The 16,228-nt window shown below is 30.8% G+C and overlaps 2 protein-coding genes across 2 annotated transcripts; both read left to right on the forward strand.

The window, feature by feature from the left end:
- LOC130809958 (uncharacterized mitochondrial protein AtMg00860-like) lies at positions 1 to 455 on the forward strand. Its single transcript, XM_057675839.1, has 2 exons — positions 1 to 184; positions 250 to 455. Exons 1-2 carry the CDS (start codon positions 1 to 3, stop codon positions 453 to 455), a joined length of 390 nt encoding a protein of 129 aa, XP_057531822.1.
- Positions 456 to 5,831: 5,376 nt separating this feature from the next.
- On the forward strand, positions 5,832 to 6,754 carry LOC130818368 (leucine-rich repeat extensin-like protein 6). Its single transcript, XM_057684522.1, has one exon. The coding sequence runs from the start codon at positions 5,910 to 5,912 to the stop codon at positions 6,429 to 6,431; it is 522 nt and encodes a 173-aa protein (XP_057540505.1). The 5' UTR covers positions 5,832 to 5,909; the 3' UTR covers positions 6,432 to 6,754.
- Positions 6,755 to 16,228: the final 9,474 nt, after the last annotated feature.

The raw sequence follows: 16,228 nt of genomic DNA on the forward strand, positions 1-16,228 counted from the left end.
ATGGATATACTGGAATCTCAGCAGTTGTATGTTAATGAGAAGAAATGTGAGTTTTGTAAACCTAAGGTGGCTTACTTAGGGCATATTGTCTCTTGCGAAGGGGTGGCCGTTAATCCAGAGAAAGTTCAAGCTATGGTCGACTGGCCCCCACCTCGCGCCATTAAGGAAATACGCAAATTTTTGGGTTTGACAAGCTACTCCCGGCGTTTCATACGCCACTATGCAAGTCTCACATAACTTCTAACCCAGCACCTCAAGAAGGATCCGTTCCTTTGGAAGACGAGGTTGAGGCTGCCTTTCACCTACTAAAACAGACTTTGCTCTCAACACCGGTCTTGGCTATACCTAATTTTGACTTACCATTTGAGGTGGAGGTGGATGCGTCAGGATTTGGAATAGGTGCAATTCTCTCGAAAGCAGGGGTGGGGCCAAGCCCATTTATGAGAAAGAGTTGATGACTATTGTCCTCGCCATGCAAAAATGGTTCCATTACTTATTTGGTCAACACTTCACCATCTGGACTGACCAACACAGTTTGAAGTTCATCATGGCCCAACGAGAAATCTGCACATAATATCAATGGTGGGTAGCTAAACTATCGAGCTATGATTGTGAGATTAAATTGAAACTTGGTTCTAGTAACAGCGCAACAGATACTTTTTCCCGTCACCCCACATTCATGATGTTACACCAACTCACCCACTGCTCTTCCATTGAGATTGATTAGGCTGTTATCGATCAGCAAGTTCGCAATGACAGTAATCTCAAACGTATTATTACGGAGGTCTCTCAACATGGTGTCTCTCATTTGGGATTTATCATGGCTCATGGACGTTTGTTATACAAAGATCGAGTGTTTCTACTTACATCGTCCTCTTTAATCTAGAAATTGGTGTATATCATTGTTCAGCGGTGGGTGGGCACAATGGGGAGTTCAAAACCTACTTATGTTTGGAAGAACATTGGTTTTAGATCGGCATGAGCAAACACGTTACGCTATTTGTCTGTCAATGTGTCACATGTCAACAACAAAAACATTCTCATCAACGACCGGCCGGATTACTTCAACCACTTCCCATCCATACTCTCTGTCGTTAAACATTCGTTCACGACCTCCTTCGTTGCTGCTGTTTTTACTAAGGAAGTGGTTCGTTTACATGAGTTCTCGACTTCCATTGTTTCTAACAGAGATAAAGTGTTCATGAGCCATTTTTGGCAGGAGCTTTTTCGTTTACAAGGCACTTCCCTCTTATGCAGCACGGCATACCATCCTCAAACCGATCGCCAAACGAAAATTGTGAATCAAGCTTTGAAGGGGTATTTGCGTTGGTTCATTAATGGCCAACCCAAAACGTGAAGTAAATGGTTACATTGGGCTGAGTTTTGCTACAACACATCCACGCACTTGTCAATCCAGGTCTCTCCCTTTCAGGCTTTATATGGTAGACCGCCACCAGCTGTGGTTCGTTTGGGGCACAACTCCACCTCCGTGGATAGTATTGAACAGTTGCTTCGTGAAAGAGATGCCTTGTTGGATGAATTTTACACACAACTCCTTATGGATCAAAACAAAATGAGGCAGGCTGCGAACTCTAAGCGTAGGCGTGAGGCGTTTGAGGTGGGTGACGTTGTGTTTCTCAAGCTCCAGCCTTATCGTCAACAATCCCTTGCAAGGCGCTCTTGTGACAAATTGGCTGCCAGGATCTATGGGCCATTCGAAGTTCTTGCTCGTGTGGGTTCAGTAGCCTACAAACTCAACCTCCCTCCTTCTAGTAAGATTCTTCCTGTGTTTCATGTTTCTCAGCTAAAACGTGTACACGACTTTGTTTTTATTCCTGCAGCCATACCCCAAGAATTGAATTTTTTCCCTCGAATAAGAGACTGGACCAAAGTTCCTCTTGGATATTCGTTATCAGAACACCAAAGCAGCTACAATCACTGAAGTCCTCATCAACTGGCATGACCTTCCCACCTTAGAAGCCACTTGGGAGTTGTTCCACAACATTGCTTCTTAATTCCATGATTTTCACCTTGAGGACAAGGTGAGGCTCTTTGGGGTGGGTATTGTGATGAATAATCCATAAGGTCCACGTACTCTCATCACATACAAAAGGAGGGAAAAAGGGGAAAACCAAAAAGGGTGAAGTATGGACACCTGACATATGAAATATTTCTGTTATGGCCTCTCTGACATTCTGTTACTGATTTGCTAGGGTAGATTGTTATACTCTAGTTGGTTATGAGATCATCTATATGTAGGGATAGATTTAGCTAATAAAGGCATGCTTGTAATTACAATATAGTGTACTCACACATAGGAGCTACTCTACCACTCGAAGAGTTGAGCTGGGCACCTTGCCTAGTATACATAATATACAAGCATTCTATCTCTACTCTCTTTCTCTCTTCTTCTTCTTCTTACCTTCTTCTTTCTCATTCTTCTATTTAATTGTTGGTTTAATAGGATAATTGCTCTTTTCTTGCTCATTTAATTTGGAGACAAAACCGTATTATGAGAAAAGATGTTTTGTGACAAAGATGGTGACAAAAGCCTTTGTCACCAACTAGCTACAAAACAGTTTTGCCGCTTTATTTGTCACTAAGATAAATCTTGTCACTATTTTTGTCACTAAATGCTGCAGCATTTTTAAAATTCATTTTAGCGACAAAATAGGCGACAAAGCCTTTTGTTGCTAAGGGTTTTTACCCGACTAATAAATTCCAGACTCAAATTCAAATCTTTTCAAATTCATTCTTCAACCTTTTAACTTACCATTTTAATCTTCAAACTATTTACCTTCTTCTTCAGCTTCTCTCTAACATCTTACTAATTATTTTACTCCTTCTCTCTACTTCTCATCATACAATCCGGCGGGTTTCTGGCTATTTTACGGTGATATTCTTCTTTTCTTTTCATAGGTTTTCTCTTACTTGAACTATTTTTTAATAGTTGTTGTAGAACTTTATCATGTTGTTCACATCTTTTCACAGGTTTTCTTCTCTCTACTTCTCATCATATAATCCAGCAAATATTTGTTCATATTGTTCATTTTTCATGCATGTCGAATTTGAACTTTGTAGGGTGTTTTTTTTTTTTGCTGTACAATGTTGCTGCTTTTATCTTTATTTTTGTTGAATATACGTAGTGTTTCTTTTTTGGATGTAATTTTGTTTTACATTTTGTTTGTTTAGATCTGGCGAATTTACTGTGTTTTAAAGTGAAAAGTTGTTGTTTTTTGTTCATTTTTCTCTATTATTTCTAATTTTTATACTTGTACATTTTTTATTGTTTATACATTAATTGTTTATACATTAATGTATAAACATTAATGTATGAACAATTAATGTGTAAACAATTAAGATTAAGTTATTCATTAAATTTTAATTTAATTACTTTTGTTGTTTATATATAGTTTTTGAATATTATTAATAAAAAAATTGGATATTTGTTCTTATTGTTGAATAATAATAGTAATAATTACTATTATTATCTAATAATGACAAATATTCAATTTTTTTAAACTTGAAAATCAGTTAGATACAAATTCTTGTTTTGGCGACAAAATATTTAGTGACGAAGGGTTTTATTGCCATTTTTGTAGCAAAATGCCTTTAATAACAAAATAAGCGCGCTAAAGGCTTTCCTAATTGTAGTGATTGGATGATTGCACACACTAGCGGATCCAGGTGTTTGGAGACTCAGGGGCACTAACTAACGGACGAAATTTCAGCGGAGTTTCATTTGTAAAATTAACAATTATTTTTTAAAATTTTGAAAATGACAAGTAGAATCACAATAAATTTATAAAAATTGTGATCTTATTCTTGAAAAAGTTTCTCGTTATGAAATAGCGCTTTCGAATAAAAGAATGCTAGTAATTAACATCTATTTTATCATATGCATTACCTGAATTAATAACAATACGAACTTATTTATTAAATTCATTCCACTTTATTCAAAATAGTATAACTAGAGAAAAAGTTAAATATACTCTAAAAATAATGTGTATGCTATAAGTAAATAGTGGATTGATCTATTATAGTGCACGTTCTTTATTAAAGTCATCTCACCGTGAAACGACCTCAATTGGGTCAACCTAAAGTATTTTTAAAAAATGCTTCTCGTAGAAGTGGGAATTCAGTTTTCATTTTTTTTTTATTTTTTTTACTAATGGATGTTTATATGGGTCCGTCTCACAGTGAGACGGTTTCATATAAGACTTGCTAAAATTTTTAATACGAAATACTATAAAAGAAAATGAAACAATATAATCAACTGACCTAATAAAAAAAATGGGACAAGATAAATAAATAAGACAAAATTACTAAAATGAGGGAGTATTTATCTTTAAAAGACTCCAGTATTAATTTTACACTTTTACTCTGACCAATAGAAAAGTCTATTTTGATTTTTCTGTTTTTAAAAAACGCCTAGGAGTACATATCCCCTTACGCCTCCATATACCTTCCCCACTGATTGCACATGCATAGGTAAATTTTTAAAAATATGAATATCAAAGTTTTAATCATCATTACTATATAAAATATTCGCATTAAAGAGTATAATTCGCATTAAAGAGAAACATGTTTTTTTTTAAGAAAAAGGTGGATTATGGTAATATAAGAAGAGAAAGAAATGTATAAATGAGATAAAAAAAAATGGTGAAACATAATCCATTTAAATTTGCTAATAAATATTTACCCTCATAATATACCAGTTCAATAGAAAACTGAAGAACACCGATCGATAATTATTAGCAACTTATGTATTTCCTCCGTCCCATTTAATTTGTATCATTTGTCATTTTGGTTTGTCCCACTTAATTTGCATCATTTTTATTTTTGTACGATGTTCCACCACTTCCTTTTAATCTCATCCATACATTTTAACTCTCTTTTAATTTCATCCACATAATTCATTCTCTCTCTTTATTTATTATTATTATCTGCCTTTTTCTTAAAAAATACCAATTTTCTCTTTACATCAAATTAATTAATATAGAGGGAGAGTATAATAGAGTAAATCCACTTTTGAAGAATTCAATTATATGTAATTAGCAAAATTGTTCCTACACATCAATCAAATACGTAGTTTCTATACGTCAACTGAAGACTTGTATGTTAGCACACTTATAACATCATGAACATCCAAGTAGTAGTTCGGTTTAGTTATACTTGGAACTGATAATAATATATTCTATATTATACCATAACACAATTAATTATAAGTATTTCAAAACAAATAAAAAAAATAATACTTTCTCCGTCTCATATATATTGCAATATTAGGATATATATCATTATTCATTCACCACTCTTAATTTGTAATTAATTTTTAATTCATAAGTTAAAACATAGTTAAGTGAGATCTTGTTTGATTCGTCTTATCGCAAAGATTATTAATATCAAAATTATATAATTTTTTATTATATGTAAGTAGAGATATTAAGGATTAAATTAGTATGTTATACTGCGTGAAAAAGCAAAAGTTACAAGTATTATGGAAGTGAGGAAATATAAATACAGTTAATCTCTTGAGAGACGTATTTCAGTTCAAATCTATTAAAGATTAATGTCTACTTATTATGTTCTTAATGCCTACTTACATTATCCTTAATACTTACTTACTGTATCCTTAATGCCTACTTTTAATATATTAAGTGTCTACTTATAATATTCTTAATGTCTACTTATTAAAAAAATATATAATAGATCGGTACAATTAAAATAAGGCATGCTAAAGTGTAAAAAATATTGAACATGTCGGTGCCTTTTGACTATCTTTCACACAAACACCAATCCTTTTTATCCTCCCTTTCTTTCCTCTCTGTCTTCCATTCCCTTTTTTCCTATTAAATCCATCTTCACTCCCACTTTCACTCCTTCACTCTTCCTTTCTCTCTCTAAACATGGAAATTAACACCCATCAACCCTTCTCTCTCCTCTTTCTCTTACTCCTCAATCTCCTTCCCTTCGGATCCGCCAACTTCAAAACTGTTGCCAACTACGAAGTTGCTTGTACAATGTGTAACACGTGCCAACCGTGTAACCCCTACCCTTACAGCTCCCCACCGCCGCCACCATCACCACCTCCGCCGTCTCCTCCGCCGCCAACCACCGTAGTCGGATGTCCACCACCGCCATCTAAACCTTCTGGCGGCGGTGGAAGTTACTATTATTATTCACCACCTCCGCCTTCACAGCCTTCTTATGTTTATCCTCCGCCGAGCGGTGGCGGCGGTGGTGGAGGATACTATTATGCACCACCGTATCATTACGGTCCTGCTCCTCCTCCTCCTAATCCTATTGTACCATATTTCCCGTTCTACTATCATACACCTCCTCCTGGAAAATCTGGTTCTAGCTTTCTTGGTACAAATTTTCAATTTTTGTTTCCTTTGTTTTTGTCATTTTTTTTCTTTTTCTTATGAAATTAAAATAAAAAATAACAAAATAAATGGGAGAAAAAATAACAATTGTAGATCTAATGGTTTAGAAGCAAAATGACGAAAAAACCCTTGAAAAAGTTCTTAAAGGTCAGGATCCAAGGTGGTGAAGAAAGTTGATACTACTTAGCTAACTTTCAGGAGGTACTGAAAGAAAGGGATAACGAAAGGGTAGTCATTTTTTATTTACTTTGTTTTAATATGAAATTCTATTACTCATTCACATGGTTGATTCTGTACTTTTGTAATTTTATGTACCATTATTATTATTATTATTATTATTATTATTATTATTATTATTATTATTATTATTGTTATTATTAATTAGAATAAGTATATCTTCATATTGCATAAAGATAAGTATAATTCATAGTTGTAATTGCTTGTTTTACTCCAACAAATCTTTGAAAGTTGCAAAACTCTTCAATTATTGATATTTTTGCTCTTTTTTAGGCAATTGATGTGTACTATACTATCTATACTTTATTAATACTAAAAATATTAAGTTATGTTCGCTTTTCTTTCTTTTGAGTTTAACCATCCTAATGCTGTTAGATTACGTTTATTTATTTTGTTAAAATGTCAAATATTAGTATTTTCTATGCTCGATTGATAGTTGGTATTATATGGTGGAATTGATAATGAAAATTTAATAAATCAGTTTGATATTAACCATTAATCGGAGATGTAATATTAATTTTAGGTAATAATGAAAAATTATAAAAAATTATTTGAATATAAACTTTTCATTACTATGTAAATTGCATATATTAGTGTAAATTATTATATTATAGCAATTTTAAAAAAAATAGAATAGTAGAACAATTATAGTTGTGTGAAAACTTAATTTGGGAATTGGATGGATGTGTTACGTTTAGGTTTGGGTATCAAACGGTAGATACACACTCGAAGTCGGATACTTGCACAGTAGTGAGAGTGAGTTGTTAATGTTGGTTACATTATTGCGAAAACAAGATGGTGGGGTCTTATGCATGGATGTCAATTGTCACTCCGCACTATAACACATCCTTACCCATTCACTACTATTTTCATTAGTTTCTGTATGTTGTTATACTTCATAATTAACTGAATATACCTTTTTACTTTTAAATCAAATTTGGAAAGCTAGTGAAAAGCTATTGTCATTTGTTATTAAACTTATACCATTACTCAATTATTTACCTTACTTTATGTATAAATGCAAATAATATAAGTAGTCTATCTTCCATTTTTAGCGCTTAATTATATATGCCATTAAAAAGCCAAAATATAAGAACAGACCCTTTTATTTTCATTTTTATTATTAATTAATCTTAACATGTTTGCCAGCTACTGAACATCAACATAAGCCTGATGGATAGTTTCACATAGCCATTATAATCATGTCATTTTAAACATTGGTTATATCATGCCCCCAGTGTACTCCGCTTATAGGTAACTATGATCGGGGTTTGAGGAGGAAAAGAGGCGATAACTCATACCTATAAAAAAAATACGGCCAAAAAAGTCCCTCAACTTGAAAAAAATTCACAGATGAATCTAAAAAAAAATCTAAAATAATCTATTTTAAAATTAACTAATTTTATTTTTCTTACTAATAAAGAGTAACTAACAAACAAATAAAATAACATATAACTAAAGATTTATATTTTTATGTATAATCTGAAAACTATTTCTAGATTATGCCAAATCTCAATGTTAATGTTGTATTTTGAAAATGTTATGTTAGTTAAATGTATATTAATGGTTAGTATTAAAGCCAATAATTATATAATAAAGTCTTGTATGTACTTGATTTATACTATTATTTTAATGCAGTAAATCAAATCTACACAAAACTTCAACCAATTGTATTCGTATTCCAAGTGCTAACGGTACCCAAATGTAATGACGCAAAAAAAATCACTATCAACATCTATCTTTAAGTATTTAGACAAAGTTTATTGAAAAAGATGAGAAATGAATTAAGAAGATACTTGACTTTTCGTGTAGGCGCATAACGGTAGGAAAAACCTTAATTTAATACTTCTAATATTGACATTGCATTAATGACATGATTGAACTGTGTCAAATTTCTAAGTTATGGAATATATTTTGTAATCGATATACATATTAAAGTCGTATTTATGTACATGCAAGTTTGGTAAGGTTAGATTCAAGTTTTTTTTATAAACCTAACGTGGCAAAATTATTTTTATATTTTGACACGAGTTTATTATAAGCTTTTGCAAATTCGTGATTTTTGATATGTGATTACCTTTGTGCCTTTGAAAATGCTTTAAAATTTTAAGTGTAAAAATTAAGTTAAAATTAGAGAGTAAGATAAAAAATAAATAAATAAATAAAAATTAAAAAAAACTAAGTAGATTGAAGAAAATGATGATTAAGAACACAAAATAAAAGAAAGAAAGTAAAAATCTTTAAGGACTCGCTTGAATTTAGTGTAAATATCTAACGGGGTAAATGAAAGTTAAAGTAGAAAAACAAAATTAATTAGATAAAAAATTAAAGAAATTTGAATGTTAGAGGGGTGAAAGAAATAATTAGATAGTAATGCATGTAAGCATACTCTCATCTTTTTTAATTTATTTGCTTTATACCTCTTTAACAATTATTTTAATTATTTTATTTGCATTTATATTTACCTTTTATAACAATTTAACTTTTTTACTTTTTAAAATATTTACAATTAGTCCAAATAGACCCTAAAGAAAAATATAATGAAAATTTAATTAGTGGATCGATCTAAAATAGAATAGGTAACGTGATAAAAGAATAGAAAGACATTAGAGTAGAAGAGTACAACAAGAAGTGAGAAGTGTCTGGATGTTTCTAGAAGAGTTGCCATAGTGTAATCTGATTAGCTGAGCCTGAGCCTGACACACAGTGGCATACATTTGACTCAAAGCGTAAGGCTGCTATGATGAGATTGGATAGCCACATAGAACTGCGTACATGATTAAATCCCTCATTTTCTGTCATTTTTGATTCTTTGGAATTGGGACTGCGAATTCAACCATTCTAGATTTTGAAGCAAAGCTCAGACCTCAAAATGGGGACTGGTTAGGTAGGGTGATTTGCTTGGCAATATTTCATATTTTGTAATATTCGCTATCATTGTCTTATTTCTTATTATACACTATACATTGATCAATCATAATATGTGTTTTTTTTTAATTTATAAGTTAAATACAGTAAATTTTAATTGATTTTTCTCAATGTAAATTTTATTAATAACAAATACTTATATTTTTAATCAAGTATAATTAGTGATAACTACAATTAAAATAGTGCATTGGATGAAGTGCAAAAAACAAATATGACAATAATAATGAATAAGAGGGAGTGTTAGAGTATATAACATATCATGGGGCCTCGACCAAAAGTTAAGTTGATGGTTAATTGGTTTCTTGATATACTATCAAAAGTCGGTGTGAGAAAAAATCACGAGTTCGAATCTCAACTATCTCTCATTTAAAGTGTAACATTTAGCGTCAGATATGAGAAAATCTATGTTGCAGCTCTCATATAAAGATGCTTTAAAGTATATAACATATTATGAGTTTCAATAGAAACTTTAAAAAATATAAATTGGTCCAATCCATATAAATTAACTTACCATACCCACTTATGGTTATTTTAAATTTGTGTTAGCATTGAAAATTGATTTTTATACCCACTAGGAATTTAGTGAAGGATATAAATTCCTAAGAATTAGCAATTTCTACAAAAATTTACTTTCTATATGACACTAAGGATCTCTAAGGTCAATGAGTCATTGAGATTATCATATGGATGATCAGAAAAACGTTGGATTTTGGATTGTATGATGAAATATGGGAATTTTTAATAATTAGTGTAGCTCTATCTTTTTAAAAATATTTGTACAAAATGGAAAATCATGTTGTGGGACCCACATAGGGTGAGGCTTAAAATGTTGTGTCAACTTTGGCATGCCTTTTGTCCGTGGTTCCGTCCACCACGTGAACAAAGTTGGCCTACCGGGTACCGGTCCTTCTTCCTCTTTTCCCATCTTCTTTTCTATCATTTCCTTCTCAAAATTGTCTTCTACCCTTTTCTTATTGCTTAACAATAAACATCCACAATGGTGAAAAAATTTAAATATTAAATAAGTACTTCTCTAAATCACTAATTTTTTTCATCTAATTTATAAAATGTCAATCACCCCCTCCTTATTATTAATACACTATACAATGTTATTATTTTTTGTTGATTAGTTAAATTAATTTAATTATTCTTTACTTTTATTTTATTTTAGAAAATTATATATCTGCATATATACCAAAAACAAAGAAACACAAACAAAACTCGTAACATCACGATTAGATGGAAGTAAACGAAAAGAAACGAGAGTTGAGGAGAGGGTGAGGGCGATAAAAGGAAAACAATCCAAGGGAAAAATACTCTTTTATCTATAAATGAGCAAATATCAGTGAAGCAAAACAAGCTTACATCATAAAATTCAGAAAAAGCTTATGTTTCAACTTTTATGGCATATTGTTCCTTCAATTTCTTATGATGGCATCATTGATATTTATTCTAACAATTACTACAAAAAAATTGCATCCACCTACGTTTAAAATTGCATTTACGCATTTTATATGTGAGTTTGATATATTTAACCACACTTAATTAAATATATTTGTTTATGTATTAACAAGGATTAAAATTATATGTTACTCAAGATTAAGGTTTGGACAAACTAATCCAACCTATAAAAAACCTACTAAAATTATAAACTATAGACACTAGTACCTTTACAAAAAATCCTCATAGATCAATAATAGATCAGCACCAAGGAAATAAAAGCCAATAATGAACACATCAATCAAATTGTGGTAGGAGGCATCAGCAGCACAAGTAGATCATTTAGAGCGCATCAGAAACCAAGTAACAACATTTAAGCCATGTAACACCTTGCCTTATCTACTGAGTACAAATAATCTACATCATCCCATAACTAGTAATCATTACCCAAAATAAAGACAATTTAAAAACTAATTAAGTAAATCCACGAATAATCTCATAAATAACTATAAGATATAATATATAGTAGCTTACATGGTTTACTACATCCTAAATTAACAAAGTCAACTCAAAAGTAAAATAAAAATTCAACACGTGCTTAGACTAAGTGAAATTAGTAATTACTACTAACTAATAAAGGCTTAGATTTCATTTTATGTATTTGACTCTCTTGACGTAATAAATCCTCTACAACTCCAGTAAGTTACCAGTAATCACAACAATAAATTTAACTTTTCGTGACATTGAATTAGTGACATTAAAAAAATGCCATTGATTTATATTTTTTGTGTAACAATTATTTTTTTTTATTTTAAGTTCTACTATAAAGTGATTTAATGACACTTTATTTGGCTTTTAGTGGCATATGTAATTGTTACTATAACCTATAGTGACATTTATGAGAAATGTCACTAGATCCTATGACGCGAAAAACTTTAGTGTGATTTTTTATTATGCTGCTAAAGAGTCTAATAAATATCACTAAATCCACTATATATACTATTAGAATTTTAAAGTAGTGACATTTAAATTAAATGTCGCTAAATATATCCCACTAAAAGCAAATTATGTTGGGTTGAATCTAAAACCAAAACAGGAAAAGTTCAACAACGAAAAGTTAAGTGAGTGGATTCAATCCACGTAAAATAACTATTTTTGAATTTAAAACATGCTTTCATTAAAGAGAGAAGAAAATTACATATACAAGTTTAAAAACCCAATTGTAGACCTTTATGTACACTAAGTATCCACTTATAGGATATTCTTAGCTCTAAGGTTATGTCTCTCTCAAGTGAAATTAGCCGATACCTTAATGACCACTCGCCAAACCATAACAAAGACATAATTGCCTCTTACTCGCAATATAATAAGATAGATGAATAAACATGATTTTTGAAATACCACTTCGCATCACTACTCAACCAAATGCTCATCATATCAGTTTTTTCAAATTTATATAATTATCATTAAATCAAATACATAAGAAAACATATAAAGTGACGACCACATTATTTTTAGAAGGGGACCACAATCCATTCACCTCAATATCCATTGTTGGATCTGTAACACTCTTGAATTTCCGACCGACCTTGTTATAGGGTCGCTTGCTAACAACCAACTAATCCGTCTACTAAGGCACCTATATAAAACGTCTCCCGACAAAACTAATGTATCAATCACCCACAACAGGGTTGTCGACCTATACAACTTAATATGTGACTTTTACTTAACCCTGATATATCCTATTGCATCTCACCCAAATCTCAAACTTAATACCTCATAATAATTTAGTTGACTAATCTATTCCTACTACAATTGCACCCGAAATATTTCATAATCTAACATAACCAAAATATTATTAATAATCTCAAAGAAAACACTAATTTATATGACGTACTATTACGTTTGATGAAAGAACAGTATGCCTAAAATCTCCACCATAATATATCCTATTCTATCTCCTCCATCTGACATTCATTTGGACGAGATGGACTTATCATGACCACACAATGGTACGGGCATAGGCTACAAATGTCCAATACTAGTCACCTCCCTAACCCGATCATCACATCATCGGATCTTACTATCGTAAGAGGCAACCTATACACCATCACAGTTAGACAGAGTAGACGAGGATCATGATGAGGATTAGATCATTACTATGTACATTGTACAAACTTTATTGAACTATTTTGTACGTAATGAACTGTAAGTATAAATTTTGTTGTTTATAGATTTATATAAATAAAACTTTAGATATTAAAACATCCAATTTAGTTGTTAGAAAGTGTCACTTTAGATCTATCTCACTATGAGACGGTCTCATACAAAAATTAATCTACGAGCACAAATTATTATTTGATATAGCGTCCCCCTAAGAAAAATCTAAATTGAGATAAATAGCCAAATCGATTAATAAAACCATCCATTTTCATATTTAAATTACTAGCTTATAGTTGTTTTCATATTTAACACATTACTTTTGATTTTAAAAAATAGAACTTTAGATTTTGAAACACCCCCTTTAATTATTTGAAAGAGGCACTTTAAACTTCTCACTCTAAAACGCATTCAAACATTGAGCTGCTCAAAATTGAGAATGGTTTTAGTTACAAAAAGTGATTTGGAAAAAAAAAATAATTATCAACAAAAATTTCAAAATAAGTTTCAGTAAATTTTTTAATCTTAAAATAAGAGTCTTTATGCTAAAGCTAAGGTCGGGTATTTGTTCGCTATTACTAACCGTGAACAAAGAAAGTTGTCATTAAAAGTCAAAATCCTTTGTTTGTTGTTACTAAAAGTAAACAAAAGAAAGGCAATATCATAATGTTTGATAGGACGAAAAAACAATAACAAACAACAATGAAGTTTTTTGGTCCATTCAAATGTTACGTCATTGTCTTCCTTTTGTTTATTGTTACTAACAGTGAAGAAAGTCGTGCTAAATTTTATTCTTTTAGCCCTGACCTTACACTCGAACACGAATAAGCTTATTTTGAGAATTAAAATTTTCACAAGATTATTTAGGGTAAATTTTTTTATAAAAAAAAACACAAATTCTCATGAATGACAGTTTCTCAAAAAGACCATCTTTTATAGGCCAGCCCATATAATATTTTTTTAAAAAAAATAAATGTTGGATTTTCATTAAAAACTGAAATTGTGAATTTTAAAAAGTTATCTCATTATTTGTGCATCATTTATGTCAATTCTCTTTTTCCTTCATTAACCACCTTACTTCTTCCTATACTTTCCATCCTCAAGCTTTCTCTTCTCATATTTTCTCAAAATTCAGATCATTACTTGTTGAATCAACAAGTTTGATTAATATTTCATCTTTTCATATTCTCTGTTCTTCTTTGTTCACAGGTAATAAACATGATTGATTTATTGGTTTGTTGATTCATTTTTTTTTGAGGTACATTTGACATATTTATGATTGTTCTTGTAATTATTTGTCATATTCTCTATCAAGTTATTTGTTGATTCATTTTTTTTGTTTTCTATTTCTATTTAGTTATGTTTTTGAAAGTTTTGTATGATGTTGAATTTTTGGGTTTAGTGTATGGAAAGAAAATTTGACTTAGTAGAGAATTTAGATAACTTATTGTTTGGGAAGATATTGGTGATGTGCATGGTAGATTTAGATTTTACCCAACCTCTTCAATTTGATTTTTAATTGAATTTAATAGTGTAATTCTCTGTGTGTATTAGTGTTTTTAATATGATGTAAGTTAGCATTAGTTATAATGTAAAATTGGCATTAAATCCAATTTAAATCGGTATTAAATATGATATAAGTGGGTATATAAGTTTAATATAAGTTGGCATTGAGTTTGATGTAAGTTGGCATTAAGTATTATGTAAGTTAGTATTAGGTCTGATGTAAATTGACATTTAATCTGATGTAAGTTGGAATTATGCTTGTTGTATATTGACATTATATATGTTATAGGTTGGAATTAACACTGTTATAAGTTGGCACTAGTCTGATGTAAGTTAACACTAAATCTGATTTAAGTGGGCATTAAGTCTGATATAAGTGAATTTTAGTATATATAAATTGGCATTGAGTTTGATGTAAGTTGGCATTAAGTTAATGTAAGCTGGCATTTATTCTGATGTAAGTTGGGATTATGTTTGTTGTAAGTTGACATTATATATGTTATAGGTTAGCATTATAACTGTTATAAGTTGGCATTAGTCTGATGTAAGTTGACATTAATTCTGATATAAGTGGGTATTAAGTCTGATATAAGAGGTTATTAGATTTGATGTAAGCTGACATTAGGTTTGATATAAGTTGGCATTAAGTTTGATGTAATTTGGCATTAAAATAATACAACTAAACTGAAATTGTAGAATAACCATATAAGTGGGTATTTAGTGATATAATAATAATAATAATAATAATAATAATAACAAGGATAAAAACCGATGAAGCCCTAAATGCTCAAACCTAGCCGTCACCTCTACTCCCTCTCTTCTCTTCTCTTTTTCTCTCACTCCCTCACTGTGAGCAGCCGGCAGCCTCCATGAACAGCAGCAGCAGGCGTGCCTCCCCTCTATGAGCAGCCAGCAGCAGGCTACGTTGCACCCTCACAGCAACAACCTAAGGTTGCGTCCCTTCTCACTCACCCCTTTAATTAATCTTTAGCGTTTATTTAAATTATTTTCTTTTTTTTATGTAACACCCGAATTTCCTCCCTTCTTTCGCAATTTCTGGTTTCGTTTGAGTGGTTGGAAATTCAGGGGTGTTATATAAGTAATGTTAGTATACTTATAACATAACACTCTTACAACTTAGTGTATTATTATTATTAAAAAGAATTACCGTGAATAATACAACATTTTGTTAGTTTCCCTATAATAATACCAACTTGGGGGGACATTTTCTTAGAATAATACCAACTTTAGTTTATTAACTAATTTATCATTTTTTTGGTCTTATAATCGCCTATAGTTTGATTTTTAATATGTTAGGAATTTTCTAGGAAAACACCCCTTTAAGTTGGTATTATTCAGGTTAATCAATAGTTGGTATTATTGTAGGAAGATTAACAAAATATTGTATTATTCACGATAATTTTTCCTTAATTATTATTATTATTATTATTATTATTATTATTATTATTAACTAATTGAACAAAATTATTACAAGTAAATTAAACAAAATTATAATTAGTTGAAAAAATTAGTTCCAAAATTACTAAAAATAGATTGGTCAACTAATT

The sequence above is a fragment of the Amaranthus tricolor genome, chromosome 1 (genome assembly GCF_026212465.1).
Source record: "Amaranthus tricolor cultivar Red isolate AtriRed21 chromosome 1, ASM2621246v1, whole genome shotgun sequence".
NCBI lineage: Eukaryota > Viridiplantae > Streptophyta > Magnoliopsida > Caryophyllales > Amaranthaceae > Amaranthus > Amaranthus tricolor.